General features: G+C 39.6%; 2 protein-coding genes across 2 annotated transcripts in view; one reads left to right on the forward strand and one right to left on the reverse strand.

Moving 5' to 3' along the window:
• Positions 1-2,058: 2,058 nt before the first annotated feature.
• On the reverse strand, positions 2,059-17,400 carry QRSL1 (glutaminyl-tRNA amidotransferase subunit QRSL1). The gene is made up of 11 exons (XM_074819411.1): positions 17,223-17,400; positions 16,770-16,929; positions 15,498-15,596; positions 13,997-14,093; positions 10,645-10,821; positions 8,205-8,380; positions 7,972-8,084; positions 6,263-6,455; positions 5,752-5,869; positions 3,459-3,664; positions 2,059-2,979 (listed from the first exon to the last, which is right to left on the reverse strand). Exons 1-11 carry the CDS (start codon positions 17,244-17,246, stop codon positions 2,768-2,770), a joined length of 1,575 nt encoding a protein of 524 aa, XP_074675512.1. The 5' UTR covers positions 17,247-17,400; the 3' UTR covers positions 2,059-2,767.
• Positions 2,433-17,414, forward strand: part of RTN4IP1 (reticulon 4 interacting protein 1) — a 40,592-nt gene continuing 25,610 nt past the window's right edge. Inside the window, exon 1 of the mRNA XM_074819416.1 lies at positions 2,433-2,450. The gene's annotated coding sequence lies outside the window, so the exon portion shown is untranslated. The remainder of the gene's footprint in view (positions 2,451-17,414) is intronic.

The following is a 17,414-nucleotide window of genomic DNA, read 5'->3' on the forward strand; positions in this document are numbered from 1 at the left end:
TGCTGCAATGCCATAAAACTTTCAACTGTATCATTTCAGCAAATTGCTTCTCAAGGCAGCTGTACAAAATGTTTGTATAGGCAGGGTTTTTTTATTTTTTTTTTTAACCCCCAGCCGTTCCTGCTCCCTGGAATTCCTCTGCTTCTGTAACAGGGGGTTTTCAGAGTCTAATCATCCACTATAGAAACTTTACTGTTTGTAACTCTGAGGCCATGACTTGGCACTGGTAGCAGCTGCACAAAGTGCTGCTCGGAGATACCCCTCACAACCGCTGTACCTATAAGTAAGCCGGGGTGTTAGAAGTTACTTCAGGAACTGCTGAGAGGCCCAGAGTCAACTACTTCAAAATGGTTTTCTAATATGAAGACAGCAAAAGTCTCTTAGATATCCTCTTGCAAAACCTGAGAAACTCTTGCTTACGTCCTGAAGCTGCTCAACCACACTGGTTCCCAAGCTCTCACCTCCAGCTTGGTGAAATTCAGCCTTAGATGGGGGAAGGCAGAAATAGCATCAGGTATATGGTCCCCAAAAATGCAAAAGAGTGGGGAGCAGGAGCAGGGCAGAACCTTTGTTGGGGCTGCCTTGAATCTAATAGCCCAGAAATTTAAGTATCTACCCAGGAGTTTTGTTTTCAAGTCTTTACAACCTTTAATTCAAAGATGGGTCTCAACTACTAACATAAAGTTATAAAAGCCATGCTATTCAGTTGCAGAATGGATGCCTGATTGTCTGGTTTTTGCCCTCTCTGCTGTGTATTTCACTGCATAGTTATTCTACACTCAGAAATCTACCAAAAGAATAAACTCTAAAGGACCTGTGTCAGAACACCCAATGTCTCTGATCATCTGAATGCTTGTTTAGAGGATGATGGAGACTAGAGTCAGAGCCCTGCTTTAAAAAAAAAAAAAATAGCACAGGTATAAGAACAGTTCCCCTTCACTTACCCCTCCTCTAGCTGCTTGGGAAACATGGAGTGGGGATCTTTGCCTTGATATAGTTTTTCCATCAGATTTCTCTTAACCTCAGGGGAAGTTTTAAGAAAAAGATTGCCAGGCACAAGCAGGGATTTTCCTGTGGGCCAGAAGTCAGTCCACAATTAATTTCCAAGGGAGAGCACAATTCTCTGCTTGTTCTTTTCTGTGAGTAACAATATCCCTCCAGGAATGCTCTCCACAGTTTGGATTTTATCTCAAACGCTGGGCAAAAGACACTGACCTTTACTTTTAGAAACAGCAAGTGGTAAGTCTGGGTTTGGGATGCAACTGTGAATCAAAGAGCAGGTATTCCAAGTATATATCCAGGTATTCCAACCTGGATAATGGATAGTCTCACTGAGAGCTCTGGTCAGCAAGCTGCTATAAGACAAGATGGGCACAGTGATGGTATGATTAGAGCATACCTAAATCATGGACAAGAAAACAGCAAAAATAGTCTGTTGGGACTCCCACTTCGTCATTGCCCACTAACAGAAAAAGCAAGTTCCCTGAAGACTGTTCTATGAAAGGAAGCAAGATAGCATCAGACTAGAAACAAGGTATACCTTGTTTTTTAATATTAAAAAATTTAATTTCACTTTTAAAATTTTAATCATGTTGGATTTTTAATCATGTACCATTTTAATCGTGTCAGAAAGGTATTGGAATAGCTCACTTTAGGGTGTGGAAAATTCACCAATTAATTTGCAATTTTTAGAAACAAGGTGATTCTTTCATATATGTGACAGTACGGTCTAAGACACGATGTAATTCCAGAAGATTACCATATCAGAATGTTACCATATCAGACTAAATAGTTTTCCCCACCCTGCACTTTTGACATCTGTGCAAGCTGTAAACTATGACTGAAAGTATATCTGATGCAAAAGCATCTACCAACTTATTCTTCATACTTTTTCAACTTTCAAAAAATGGCAACTACAACATTCATAACACGTTGTTAGTTGTTTACTAGGTCTTCCAGTCTACCAACATTATGGTTTGGAAATTTGTTTCAAATTACCCTTGTGTTGAATGGCCATCCATGTATTACTCTTACAAAGAGTTACACCGAAGAAGATAATGTCTTTCTTAGTAAGTATTTATTTTAAGTGCTGATTACAAAGAACACTGATGAAGGAAGACGAAAATAATTACTAGAGGCCTAGTAGGCATCCTTCCCCTGAAGAAAACTGGAATTCATTACTCTTACAATGAATGTAACCAGAGTAGTCTGCACCATTTGTAAATCTGAAAGTTATTTCACCTCTTGCAAGAGTGTGCTAGAAAAGATTTTTTTTTTTTTTTTAAAATGAACTATCTATATGTTATTGTCTTGTTTCCTTTTGTATTTATGTGTTGGTGAATGAATCCTTTGTTCCATTAGAGCGTGTCTGGTTCTTTCATTACGAAAGTCTACGGTCCAGAAGGAAACCAACCCTTTGGCAACAATGCAGTTTTCACAGGAAAGTTCAGGTTAGTTCTTTAATGGGCCGGATACCTTACACATCCTCTGAGGATGGAAAAAAGCAGTTCCACAGGCGTAAGATACATAATTTCAACCTGGTGTTTTTAATATCAGTTAGAAATGGTTCTTAATATCACACACATTTACTTAATGATTCACTTTGCCTTAATTACATAGTAACAAGCTGTGATGATTCCATCCTGCATTACTGTATATGGTGGTCTTAAAATGGATTATTATTTCTGCAAAAGAGAATTAACTGCACTGATACATTTTTAGACGATCCTCACAGCCTTCTTGCTTTAGCTGACTATCAAGTCCTGTGTTACAAAAAAGAAGCAGATTTCTGATGCTGAAAGACACCATGGTCATGCCTTTTCACTTCTTCTAGCTGGATCGTTGGGAATTTTACTTGTTTTTCAAACCATTTGGCTACAGTGAGAAGCTGCTTCTCCTGGAATGAACGTCCAATGAACTGAAGCCCAACTGGCAAGCCTCTCTCTGAAAGAGCTGTAGGAACATTTATGGCTGGCAGTCCTGAAAGAAAAAAAACAAACCACAAAACCCCACAGGCAAACACTTACTATTAAACAAATCCAGTTGAAGTAATTTTTGTAACAATTCTACTCTTAGAATTGTTATTATGGAGCAGAAAAAGACTAGTTAAAATAATTTCAGTCAATGAACTAAGGATGCTGCTAAGTGGTCACAAGAAATGAATTAGAGTGATTTAAGGAATCAGCATCCTCTGAAAAGAGAATAAACTCTCCTAAGAAAGAGGTTTTGGTCTCTGGAACTTCAATGGATTCATCTTATCTGCAGCCCCTACCCAGCTCCAAGGTGCCTCCTTTTAAAATCTAGTCTTATGTTTTAAAGCATTTAATAAATAAGCTATCCTTATAACTGGTTACAGCACAGAGGTGAAATATCTTGATTCTATAGAGGTTAAATAGCTGAAGGGAAATTAAAAATGACTAGGCAGGGGAAAACATAGTTGAATTCCTGTCCCTACTCACCAGCCATGTTTGCAGCCTGTGTTAGGATGTCATCTTGTGCACTGCGGGTTCTGTTGTCTTCTTTGATGAATTCCGTATATGGTACTGCATCACTCAGAGTGGTAGGAGTGAGTAAAATATCAACACCACTCCCAAAAACCTTCACAAAGTCATTGGCAATGAGACGTCTGACTTTCTGTGCCTTGATAAAGTAATTCTCATAGTTCCTAGAAAGAAATATGGACATGAGGGCCTGACACCTAATTCCAAAAATACAGAATTTAATTTTTTAGTGTAAAAAAGATAACTACTAACACTAGTACTTGAGTTTTTTATATACCAGAAGCTTAGTCATCAAACATGGTGTTTATGTGCTCATAGCAATGAAGCTGTCAGAAAAGGAAGAGATGAGGGCACACTGCTGAAGAAAGGTGAAGGGAAAACAAAACCCTAGTTTACAATAATTAACTAAAAATCAAAACAACACTTTATGACCTTTCTGAAACTAAACCATGTATTGAATTTCACTGCAGTGCAGCACAGCAAAGCCTAGAAACAATACAGAACCAAGCAGGCCTGGAAAATAGGCACTAATCATTTAGGATTAAATCCAGTAAGATACTAAAAGATACTTAAAGCATGTGAAAAAGTCCCATCATCTATGGAGGACTCTATGTGGTCTGTGGATTTCTAAACTGTCTCTACACAATTCTGAAGCAAAAACAAATTAGTCAGCTTTATGTCTACTGTTCCTTTTAACTTCATATGCAGAACTGGTAAATGTGGAATCCTTAAATTCAGAGAAGTTCAGTTTCAAAAGCAATTGCCATCCAAAACCACTGCTATTCTAAAAAAAAAAAAAAAAAAAAGAAAAGGGGGAGGGAAGGGTATTAAGAACTGCTACATGCCAGAGTGTTTGTAGATAAAATAACTGAAACTGCTCCAAAGCTACTTTGTTAATCTAAAGTTTTATATTTCTGAAAAACTGCAATGAAAATCCAAGTCCAATAGACAGCAGATTAAAGAAGTTATGTCATGAGAATTAGCCCTTTTTCTACAATAATTTCTGAAATCATCCTAGCTATTAACTTCAGAAAAGCTGTAAAAGAAACAAAAAGGACCTCAAACAGTATTTTAACCTAGAAAGACTATTTCGGGTTTAAAAAAAAAAAAAGTGAAAAAATACTGTTAAATCAAACACATACTCTGTTATTTTACAGATTTCAAAAGCAAGATAAAAATAACGTGTAAAATGCAATATTTGCAGGGGACAGAGACGTTGTTTCTCTACTCTTTATTCTAAGAATGCTTTCTGAACCCTGGGTTCCGTTCTTCAAAAGTAATTTACTGTGGACTGCAACAGGACTCTCCTGTTCAATCTTGATGGAAGCCAACTGTATATTTCTTCACACAAGAGCGAACTACATGAATTTTAAAGCAGCCTTAGGAAAGCTGATCTGGACAGTTGTAACCAGAAGGAGCACACTCGGCAGGAATGTCAAGATTCCATAAAAGCTGCTTGTTACATACTGACTGACAACATTTCTGTCTCTGAGAACAACTAGAAGCCACATCTGATTAATACTCTTGCTGACAGAGCTCTTTCTGTAGTGCACTTGCTTTGGGACTGATTACACAACAAATATTTCTGTTAGTATCTGAACAAATTAAGACAGAGAAAAACAGCAGTTTTACTAACATAAATTGGGACTGTTGGATAGAGTGAAAACTAAGAAGAGTCGTCAAATTGATCAATGCACCAGCTTCTCTACACGAGCTGGGTAAAAACCTGTCTTCTGTAAAGACGTCAGTTCAGTACTTTTGCCAGTGCCTTCATTTCTGTGTATACTGAGGTGAAGATCTATAGTTAATTTAATTGACTTTCTCTAGAAGATCTCACTAAAATGTACCAGCAGTTTGTCTATGAAGTTTTAATGAGATTAACAGCTACAGAATGTTTAACACTACATCAGTAATGGCTTCAGTATGATTTCAATGTGATGCCATAGGACAGATTTTGCTTAATTTAACTAATAGGTGCCAATAATATTCTGATAGTGATCTTCATTTTTTTTTTCCCCTAAGTTGTTTTACTTATTTAATTCAGGAGGCTCACTGGTAAGACTAAGGGAAAACATTTTCATTCATTTCATTCATTTTCATTCACTAGGTATTATAAAGCTAAAGCAGTAATAATACAAGTAGGTCCTAGTATAAGGATGAATTTTTTTTCATGTCTTGATGAACAATTAATCACCATTTGCTTAAAGAAATGTTATCTTGGTAAATTTGAGTTTCAAGATGTTCCACTTACTGTTTCAACATGAAATAGTTTCCTGATAGAATTCTTCCTCTTACAACATCATTAAAGCCTTCTCGTCGTGTTGCAGCATACATACTTTCTGTGGACTTGTTCATGTCAGAACGGTGTCCTGAAAAGAAAAGGCAATTTGGAAATTAATACTTTTTGTAATCCTTAAGATTTAGCAACATAAAGTAATGCTACACATAGTAATACAATAGGCCACTGTTTACTGCAGTCTGACACGCTACTATTCTGGAAAAATAACAAAGCATATTCCTGGCTTATTGCAGAAATATTAAACAGATTTTAAGCCCAGACACTTACATGTCTAGAAGTGAAATATATCAAAATATTTATTTACGCATGTTTATTTGGACAGGTTTTTTTTCTCTACTCCATCTTGGAGAAATAACACCAAACATTCAATCACGAAAAGCGTATCTATTAAAATTAATATTTTTTAATGGCATCCAGCTATGTTTCTACTGTCTGAGAAAAAAATTTTTTTCAAAGGCCTTACCATATTCCAGTCCATCAAATCTGGCCATATTTGATGCCACTTCTGCTGTGCACAGTACATGATAGCAGACAATTGAGTAACGAGTGTGTGGTAGACTCACTTCAATTACTTTAGCACCTGCATTCTTAAAGAGGTCAGCAGCCTTTGACCAGAGAGCCAGAATTTCACTAGAAAGCCCTGGTGCATGATATTCCTTAGAGAAAAACAAGAAGGGGAGTGATTTTACATACTGGTTTACTTCTAATGGCAACCAAAATGCAAATATTCCTTGCTAAAAATACATTGAAACTACCACCTCAGCATTATATGATTTAAAGTACTTATTAAAGCTTCTTGCATCTACTAAATATTAGACAATCAAGAAGTATTAAATTAACAGGATTCAGTCTTCTTAAGAATATTATGTTCATCTCGGTAGGACCAACCCACATACCACAGACCATGGAATTTCAGCAGTTTCTTCGGAGAGAGAAATAGCACAGTTAACCACTTATTTGTCTATTCATGGAGACTATACTGCACTGCGCTGCAATTTGTGGGTAGAAACTCTTCAGGTTTAAACCCTAATACTAGGGCTACTGTAAGCAGGAAAGATAAAAAGAAATTATGGCCACAGTGTATCAGTGGCAACTGTCATGAAACAAACAGGAACAACCCACCAAAGTAGAACTACAATAAAGGGGTTGGGAGAAGACCTAGAAAAGCTATGTTCCTGTTTAAGAGTCAAGTTAAAGATATTCTATTAAAATCCTCTATTTTTGAAGATACTTGCTTTAGTTCTAACCCACAATGTTAGGGTCATAATACTGTCTGATTTCTGAGTAGCTGTGACCCATGTTTAATATATGCATGTATCTGTTTAGGATAATCTGTAGCAGTAGAAAACAACTGTCCAAAGGATATGAATAATTAACCAATACCACTATTTTAGATTTATCAAAATTTAAACAGTATGCAGCTAATTAATTTTCAAGACATATATTTTTTGCATTTCACGGATCCTGAATAATTAATTGGTCAGTGTACATCTCTGTTTACCAAATTAAATCTTTCGGTGTACCTGTTCTAGCATAGGTTCAAATACTGAGAATCAAACAAATAAACGTTATTTGTCTCTTCGAAGGCAGAGCCTTTACTAAATTATAATAGGCAGTTAAAAATAGGCTGAAGTTTCAAATGTTGTGCCTAAATTACAAGTATCCTTATAGTTACAAACACAACTGAATTACATGCATGAGAAGCCAGATTACAGTTGTCTTTCAAGCCCTATTACAGCACTGCAAATCACAGCTCCTTGTGCCACTCAATTGCCTTTAAAATTCTGCTTCATATTAACTCAGTGCCAGTTAGACAAGTATCTCAAAGCACAAACCAGTGCTAACCTCACTGTATAATAAGGCACTAAGAGCAACTTGTTTGAGGCTATACAGGTGACTGATGAAAGAGCAACAGAGGGAACCAAGAATTGAAGTTCCCCGTTTCCCTTGGAATTTCCCAACAGTGCCTCCCACAGCAATGACAAAATGTTTTAGCATTAGCATATGCTCATTCCAAATTGCCGGCACAGGCAACAGAGCACATACTACTCTTTTCCAGAAGCTGCTTGTACTGTCTTCACTGTTTTCATCCATGAGAGACTGGGAGGTGGTGGGCTAGACACAAATATTTTGTTGTTAGGTCCACAACTGTTGACAGGATTTAAATGTTACCTTTGGAATTCCTATTGAGAGCTTGCTGACATCAGTCAAATTGGATAGTTCAAATGGCTTAAAGTTGTCCTGAATTGTGGTAGAGTCTTTAGGATCATGTCCAGCAAGTGAACCTGAAATATGACATACGAAGAACAGGAAAATGTACATTGGGTAGCCAGAATTCAATTTGTTTTGAGACAATGTTGTAAACAAAGATATGTTGTATACAAAGACATATGAAGCAGTAATACCTAACACAATTGCAGCATCATCCACACATCTGGTTAGGATTCCTGGCACATCCATGGAGTTCACTAGAGGAATGAGACCATGGCGAGAGATCAGTCCATATGTTGGCTTTAAACCTACTACACCACAGTGAGCAGCAGGGTTTCGGGTTGATCCTCCTGTGTCTGACCCTAAAGCTCTATAGTTTCAAAAGAATTATAATTAGTAAAATAATTCAGAACATTTTCAAATAATAAAAATGTATGGTTTTGAGATGCACGGATTTAAAAATGTGTGAATTCTCCCAGATTAGAAGTCATAATCACACAGCCTAAATTTTCGTCTGCTCCCTGTGTGTGCTGTTTTTTATGTGTTTACTTATTTTTCTTAGGGCCTCTGAATTAGCCATCAGGAGAGCCCCGTTCTCTCCACAAAGCAGGGACAGATAGGTAGAATTTAGGCCCTCCGAAAATAGCACTGAATATCTACTTCCACCCTCCTCTGTTACTCTGTTCCATATCCAAAAGATATGTCTCATGTGATTCAGAGTACAATTTTCAGATATTGATATCTTATTTATTCAGTAGACAATACACTATGAAGAAGCATTTTCCAGTATACAAATAAATAGCAACACAATACATTTTTTTTGCCCCTAACATCAGGGCATACTTTTCAAAATCCAGGATGTTTTTTCTGTTTCCAAACCTACAAAGTGTAACATAAGAACTCCCAGTTTAGTGTAGCTGAGGTTCATCTTCAGAACGCAGTAATTTATTTTTTTTTTTATTCTTTCACAGGTGAAACCTTGTTCTTTCTAAACTGAAATTTTTATTTCAAAAATTGTAATGGAATTGAAAATTCATATTGAAATGAAACTTGCTCTTCTCTTGTTTTTAATAACTTTAACTCAAGCACCATTTAAAAAATAAGACAGCTTTCATCCAAATCTTTGTCAAAAATAAATTAAACTTCAGAAGGAGGTACAATTTTTATTGAAGCGGGTGTGACTTTTCCATAAGCATGTGTTTCTGAGATGGCTGAACCAATTCAATTGACTTTGCTGAAGTGGAATTTTTTCAAAGCTTTTGTGTTGACATAAAACATCCTCAATTTTGTAGCATTTCTGTATGTCCAAATCTCAAACTGAACAAAGACTGGCATCATTCCTGATGCTTGAAAGAAACTAACAGAGTGGATATACAATAGGTTATAGGCAATAAAATAGCTCAACAAAAAATCTCCCTGATCTGACAAAGTGCTGAGTAGTACAAAATGGGTGTCCAGCACACCCAGAAACATAAGAGAAGGTGCCAACCATAACAGGATCGGGCCATTCTGGCTCAGGACAAGGACCAGCAGCCTTTAGGAATGGTTGCACTGAGTTCAGTTTCAACAGTATTAAAATGTTGAGCATACCACATCCTAGCAAAGGACAATGAGATGAAGAGAGGTATCATTTTAAAAAAAATCATAAAATAAATCGGGCTTTGTAGATAAAACCGTAATATTTTTTTTAAAAAGCTGTAATCAACATTAGCAAAAAATACTTTAACAATAAAACAGACACTTATGATATAGTCTATGGGTAAACAAGGACACAATAACTTACACAGCTTCCAGTTAAGAGCACAACTGAAATCATCTTCTACAAAGTGTGCTCCACTACGCAGCAATAAAAACTGCATAAAATGAAAGGTGCAAAGTTTCAAGGATCAGATTTCTTTTAACAGTTGGATAGGGAAGATAGTACAGACAACTGATTTGTTAAACAGCATGTTGCTATTCCATGCAGATAATAACTGTTGTAAAAAAAAAAAAAAAAAAAAGTCTGGCTTGTTTAAATTCCTTTTTTAAAAAAAACAAAAACCAAACCAAAACCCAAAAACCTAAAACTGCCTTCTTTTTAAACCAGACAAGATTGTAAGTATCTATGTATTCTTTTGTTAAATCAGGGATTTGAAAACTTTTAGATCCCAAATCTCATGTGTTATTACATAACCCTGCTATAAAAACAAAGGAGGGGAGAAAAGATTACTATACTGTTACAAATTAAGGGATCTCCTCATCTGCTGAATTGTATTTTCAGCATGTGTTTGTGTAATGCATTTACTGAGGAAGAGGATGTGTCACGAACCCCATTTTAATTTTAAGAGAGTAGGTGGAAATAACAATAAAACTGTTGCTCCTTTACTGCCATTATCATTTTATTTCACACAGTGCAAAGTGGTCATATCAGTACGCTGAATAACACTCAGAACGAATAAGCCTAAATTTGCCCACATGGATTCATTTTGGCTTCATGATATGCCACAAGTAAGCAAGGGATGCTGAAATAAATTCTTGCATGCCAGTGCAAACAACCCTCCCATTTCAAACTAAATTATGAGAAAATTATAAAATTAAAATCTTGCAACATATTTTGAGACATTTAATAAAAAACAATTTTAAAAGGCCTCTTACGCAAAACATGTGAAAGATGACACAGCAGCCGCACTGCCTCCTGAGCTCCCTCCTGTTATTACCCAGTTCGAGTCTTTGTCCTCAGAATGGGATTTTGGGACAGATTTTTCCTTGTACTGTCTTGAGTAACTCCAGGGGTTTCTGACTGGTCCAAATACCCCATCCGTACTCCCAGATCTAAGACAGTCAGACAGAACAAATATAGACAGAAGTGACAGATGACACACTGCATTCACCAATTTTTTTTCTTTATCCAATTCTTCATCCTAGCAAACTCAGTTTCAACACAAAAAGACTGGTGTACATAAATCCTTGCGCAGTCAACTTCAATGTTACACAGAATTGTAAAGTTTATAGATCTTCGTCCCTTTCTGACACAGAACCTGAACTCATACCACTAACTTCTGCTAATGCCACTGAAAGGAACGTAATCACAAAAATGTAAAACTGATTTAAGCTACATAACAGTAAAGCTGCATATCTGCTTCAAAACAAAGGTCTTCTGGTTTCCTAACCCTGCATTTGGAAAAGGCAAAAGACCACAGCCTTGTGGAAAAGTATGCTGCTAGACAGGGGGAGAAAGCCCCGCAATAGCAGGAACAAGCATTTCTCTGTAAATAACATGCTATTACTCACCCTGTAGCCCTCTCCTGAGGCCACTGTTTGCTGGTTCAGAGTGCCAGAATGGCTTCTCAGAAACTGGTTTCAGTCATCTTGTGGTCACCTAAGTGTGAGCTGCCATAGAAGCAGGGGCAGGGGGTACTTTCCTCCTTCCTCACAACCTCCACCCCGTGTTCCCCCTGATGCCAGGGTGCCAGTGTTATTAGCAAAATCATCAGAGTAGGCAGGTGACATAGCAGTTGAAAACTAACATTACTGAGACATCATTATTTTAGAGCTGGATTTGCTCCCTGATCAAGCTCATGTGCAGCTATGCTGATGCTGGTGTAAGAGACCATGCAAACACACAGACCAGAGATGAGAGGTCAGTGGTGGGATAAGCCTTTTTAGGAGAATCTTGTGCTTTAATGAGCTCAGATCAGTTGCAACACTGCATAATCAGTTTTTTCCATGCTTTTTTCCTGCTATTCCTCTGAAAAGCATCTCTTTGACACAGAAATTCAATTCCCACTGACTGGAAAAGGGGAAACATAACCCCCATTTTTAAAAAGGGGAAAAGGAAGACCTGGAGAACTACGGGCCAGTCAGTCTCACCTCTATGCCTGGCAAGATCATGGAGTGAATTTTCCTGGAAATAATGCTAGGGCACATGGAAAATAAGGACATGATTGGTGACAGCCAACATGGCTTCACTAAGTGCAAATCGTGCCTGACAAATCTGGTGGCCTTCTATGATGGGGTTACAGCAGTGGTGGATAAGGGAAGAGCAAGTGATGTCATCTACCTCGAGTGTACAAAGCATTCGACACTGTACCGCATGACATCCTTGTCTCTAAATTGGAGACATGGATTTGACAGATGGACCACTTGGTTCATAAGGAATTGGTTGGATGGTCCCACTCAAAGAGCTGCAGTCAACAGCTCAAAGTCCAAGTGGAGAGCAGTGACGAGTGGCGTTCCTCAGGGGTCAATGTTGGGACTGGTGCTGTTTAACATCTTTGGTGGTGACATGGACAGCGGGATTGAGTGCACCCTCAGCAAGTTTGCCAACAACACCAAGCTGTGTGGTGCAGTCAACATGCTGGAGGGAAGGGAGATGCCATCCAGAGGGACCTTGACAGGCTGGAGAGGTGGGCCTGTGCAAACCTCATGAAGTTCAACAAGGGCAAGTACAAGGTCCTGCATATCGGTTGGGACAATCCCAAGCACAAATACAGGCTGGGCAATGAGTGGATTGAGAGCAGCCCTGAGGAGAAGGACTTGGGGATATATTAGTGGATGGAAGACTGACTATGAGCCAGCAATGTGCACTCACAGCCCAGAAAGCCAACTGTATGCTGGGCTGCATCAAGAGAAGTGTGGCCAGCAAGTCGAGGGAGGTGATTCTCCGCTCTCTTGAGACCCCACCTGGAGTCTTGTGTCCAGCTCTGGGGACCACAACATAAGAAGGTCATGGACCTGCTCGAGCAGGGTCCAGAGGCCACAAAGATGATCAGGGGGCTGGAGCACCTCCCCTGTGAGGACAGGCTGAGAGAGTTGGGGTTGTTCAGCCTGGAGAAGAGAAGGCTCCAGGGAGACCTTATAGCAGCCTTCCAGTACTTCAGGGGGGCGTACAGGAAAGATGGGGAGGGACCCTTCATCAGGGAGTGTAGTGATAGGACAAGGAGTAATGGTTTTAAACTGAAAGAGGGTAGATTTAGATTAGATATAAGGAATAAATTCTTCACTGTGACAGTGGTGAGACACCAGAACAGGTTGCCCAGAGAAGCTGGGGATGCCCCCTCCCTGGAAGTGTTCAAGGCCAGGCTGGATGGGGCTTTGAGCAACCTGGTCTAGTGGAAGGTGACCCTGCCCATGGCAGAGGGGTTGGAACTAGATGATCTTTAAGGTCCCTTCCAACCCAAACCATTCTATGAGTCTATGAAATTATCCAAAACAATACAGTCAAAGTATTTCCATCCATGTGAATTCCCAATCAAACCTCTGTCTTCAGTTTAGGTAAAATAAAAACAAAACCAAAGCACAACACTTGTTTCTCACAAGTAACTAAAGTCCCAGACACTCCTTTCCAGATCCAGCAGCTGCGGTGACGGAGACTCCCATCCCTAATGGCCCAGTGCTGTTCCCTGCTATAGCCTGGCTGCCTTTACTGATTTGCTGGAGAATCAATTTGTGAGAGCATTTTCCAACATGCTCCTGACAAAAAGTCACCAACATTATCTTAGACAATTTAAAGTGTTACTCTAGATTAGCTTGTTTGCAGCAAAAATTCACATAAAAATTCATGCAAATTACTCCAGTGGCTGACTGGCAGAGGCAGTGATTGCCAGTGATGGCATGACAATAATTAGCTAAGGGCAAAAACCACCTGTAAGGAGAAAGAAAAAGGCAGCAATTAACTGGTGTTGTAACCAATTCTACTAACACACTACTGGATCTGGAAGAAGTCTGCTCATCCTTGGCCTTCTGCAAAGGCTGTACCCCTTCTGTTCCCTCAAACACGTCTGTGGTTGAAGACTATGTTCATAAAACTCAGCATTTATATCATTTACACAACAGTATAAATGCTCAGGGAGAAATTCATGCAACTCTATATAGTCTTCATGGGTAAGTAGTCATTATTTTCTAACCTCACAGAAAGAGGAGTTAAGGATTACAGGTAGATCAGAACAGATGGTGTGTACTCTATTTAATGTGCAATCACACATTAAAAATAATAAACATCACTCACCCCATTGCAAATTCATCTAGGTTTGTTTTTCCTAAAAGCACAGCTCCCTGATCCAGTAATTTCTGAACTACTGTAGCATTGTAAGGGGAAATATAACCTGAAAACAATCAGAACAATTAAGAGTGATTGGTGAGTTACAGCTGGTTTTTAGAAGTAGCTACTCTGAACACTTCAAAGTTATCATTATTTGTGTATAAGAATTCTCAGTTCACAGTGCCAAAATTTTGCTTCAAGATGAGTAATTTCCAAAACTTAGGAAAGGTAAACCAAATGTCATTTTGTCTGCAATGTCTTTTTTTTTTAATCCACAACTTACAACCCAGTAATTCTGGATAATACTTATTTCTAGAGTGTGGAGCTGACACTTCACATAAACAAATTACCACAAGGGTAGCAAATTACTGCATTCAACCAATTTGCAGGAACTGTCTAAAATTAGAAGAAATGAGAAACAGCCCTTTACAGAAAACTGCTAAGCTATCTTGAATTATCTCCCATTACCATGAGATAAAGGAGCATATGGTTAACCACAAGCTGAAATACTAACTAGCTGTCCTGTGATCAAACATCCATCCTTGACCACTTAGACCTTACATAAACTAGGATGAGAACCATGACTTACATGATATCCTAGGTAGCAACCACTTCATTTTGTAAATATTGGCAGGGGTTTCTCCACCCCCACCCTTCAGCGTGAACAACAAGGACAACATAACGCCGAATACCCTCAGCCATGACACTGCAATCAATCACAATAGGCCCGAGAATGCGCTTTAAGCAAAAGCATCTCAGGTAACATATGACTTTTTAAAATGGCAAGTCATACTTTGCTTCTTCTGCTATTAAAAAACACCATAATCAGACTAGGGTTCTGCTAATTGACTTGAGCTATCTTCCACAAAACTCTTCAGTTTTACTTTGTGCAGAATAAAACAGATATAAGAAATATATATCTTGAAAATGTTCATGGCATGTTAACAGAAACAATGAGCTTAGGAAAGTTCAAAAAATTAAAAAAGTCTTATAGAACATGTTTGTATATCAGGAATATAGAGAAAAGAATTGTTAATGCTTACTCTTCCCATACGAAAAACCTACTTAAGTCAACAATTATCAACAGAACAACCACAAAAAAGACCATCTTTGGATTTTGCTACAGAACAGCACTGACTGCTCTCCTACAGACCTAAAGTAATGTGAAGCAAAATGCGAACTATAGGACAATTCTATTTTAGTATATAGGCTATAATAAACATTGCATTGTTAAAAGCATATAACAATATGAATAAAGGAGATAATCTGCTTAGACAAGAAAAAGATGCATATGTAATACCAGATGAGCTTGGTAGAAGAATTTAGATAAACATATTTTCTCAAATTAGTTCAGCTCATTTTTTGAAAATATTTAGATTTCTGGAAGACTCCACTCCATAGACCCTCTAAGGAGATGAGCAAGGGCTCTGAAATGAGATCTGATGTTATTTTAAAAGCTTTACTGTACCTTTTAGCATGTTTGATGCACATGTTGTCTCAATGCCAGCTGTATTAAAGTTGTCTTTTACTGCAATAGGAATACCATCTAAAACACCCAGCGGCTGACCTGCATTAGGAATTATTGCAAAAACAACAGAGATTAAAGCAAAGCTTGCTATATGGATAGTCTTCTTATCAATTGCAGTTTATTTTACATTTCCCTTTGGGTGTTTTTTGGAAGCAAGAACACTAGCCATTTAGCATTTGATGGTTGTCTGCTACATTTTCAAGAACCATCTTCCATTCTAACTCTAGCACTGAGCATTCTGCCCAGACCAGACTTGACCCTGCAGAGCATAGCTCTGCAAATGTGTCTAAGCTCACAAGACAGGCAGCTGCTTTCATAGAGGTTAGCCATCCCAAAGGAGCGCTTACCTCTTCAAATGTGACCATGTAATGCTTATTTCAGGCACAGGTGCTGCCTAAATTTACTCTACCTAGGCTAGGAGCCATAAATTCTGCCTACCTAACATACACAGCAGATATGATCTAAAAAAATTACTGAAACGGAGAAAGTCTTCCCTATGTGATTGATTATCCGCCATCCAGCAAAAAATGTAATTTAAAATGCCTATGTCAAGAAGCAAAACACTCTGGCTGGCAATTTTCTTGAGGTGTCAGAGGACAGCAAATGTCACCCAGGAAGGAAAAAAAGTACCCTAGTAGGTAAAAATTTCCCTTTTTTTTGTCTTCGAGGAAATGCAAAGGAGAGTGAGGATGGGTCATCCTCTAAATGCTGCAAATGGCAGGATTTAATGTTGTTCTTTCACCAACTCATAGCTCCAATTAACAAGTTGTTTTATTTTCACTTGCTTTCTTAATTTAAAACCTGATAAGGCTGAGCTGGATGTTCGTCTGCCTCAGTCAACAGGCCTGCAGAAGACCACTGCATCTTCCTGATCTCGGTAACTGTTGGCTACCAATTTAAAATCAATCGCTGAGGGAAGGAAGAAGCAACCAGTAGCAGTGCTGTTCAAGATGCACAGCGCCTATTCAATCTGCAGTGACTGCCTGGTTTGGTCCAGGTTTTGCTTGTGACTTTTGAATTGAATACGCTACCGAGTGCCAGGCACATACCCAAGAGCACACACCCACTGAAGCCTCAACCACAGCCTTCATCCCCTAATAGTCAAACGCGTACAGCTGCTTAAAAAAAAAAAAAAAAAATTGCTTCGTCTAACGCAAAAAGCTCCTCCACAACAGCTTTTTAAAGACTAATATCAAGTGGGAGCAAACATACCTCTTCTGTATCTTTTCTCTGATTCTTCAGCCTGCTTCAAAGCGGTTTCTTCCGCTACAGTAATGTAAGCATTAAGAAACTTGGTGCTTTTGATGAGGGAAAGGCACCTCTGGCAGAGCTCCGTCGGAGCGACACGTCCTTCCTTCAACGCTGCCGAAACCTGGAAGCGCAATCCCCCCTTCAGCGCAGTCCGGTGACAGCCCGCTTCGGGGCGTTAAGGGGCTAAAGCGCCATCCCCGCTGCCGCTTCGGGAAGGACCCGCGGGAAGGCCTCCCCCGCGCCCCGCTGTGGCTGGTCCCCTCGGGCTCCGGGGAGGGGGGGTCGCGAGGGGACACGGCGGCGGGGCCCGCTCGCCACGGTCACCTTGCGAACCAGCCCCGCCGCCACCCGCCCGCTCCTGGGCGCTCCCTCCCCGCGGCGCGGCGGCTCGCCGGGCGGGCTGGCGCCACTCACCTCGCGGAGAGAGGCACGCAGCATGGCGGCCCGCTTCCCGCCGCCGCCGCCTCACCTCACACCCGCCGGCCCAGACGCCACCGTTCTCCTCGCGCGGCGGCTGGGCGCCGCCATCTTGCCGCAACACCGAGAGGCATCATTGGCAGCGGCGCCAAGAAGGCGGCCGCCCATTGGCCGCTGGTGCCGGCGGGG

Source organism: Strix aluco, chromosome 3 (assembly GCF_031877795.1).
Source record: "Strix aluco isolate bStrAlu1 chromosome 3, bStrAlu1.hap1, whole genome shotgun sequence".
Lineage (NCBI taxonomy): Eukaryota > Metazoa > Chordata > Aves > Strigiformes > Strigidae > Strix > Strix aluco.

Coding starts and splice junctions, on each gene's coding strand:
- QRSL1 (XM_074819411.1), bottom strand. CDS start 17,246: ATGCTGCGTGCCTCTCTCCGCGAG. Junction 10,822..13,996: donor CTAGATGAATTTGCAATGGG/GTGAGTGATGTT, acceptor TGACTGTCTTAG/ATCTGGGAGTACGGATGGGG. Junction 2,980..3,458: donor ACAGGCTGCAAACATGGCTG/GTGAGTAGGGAC, acceptor TTTTTCTTTCAG/GACTGCCAGCCATAAATGTT.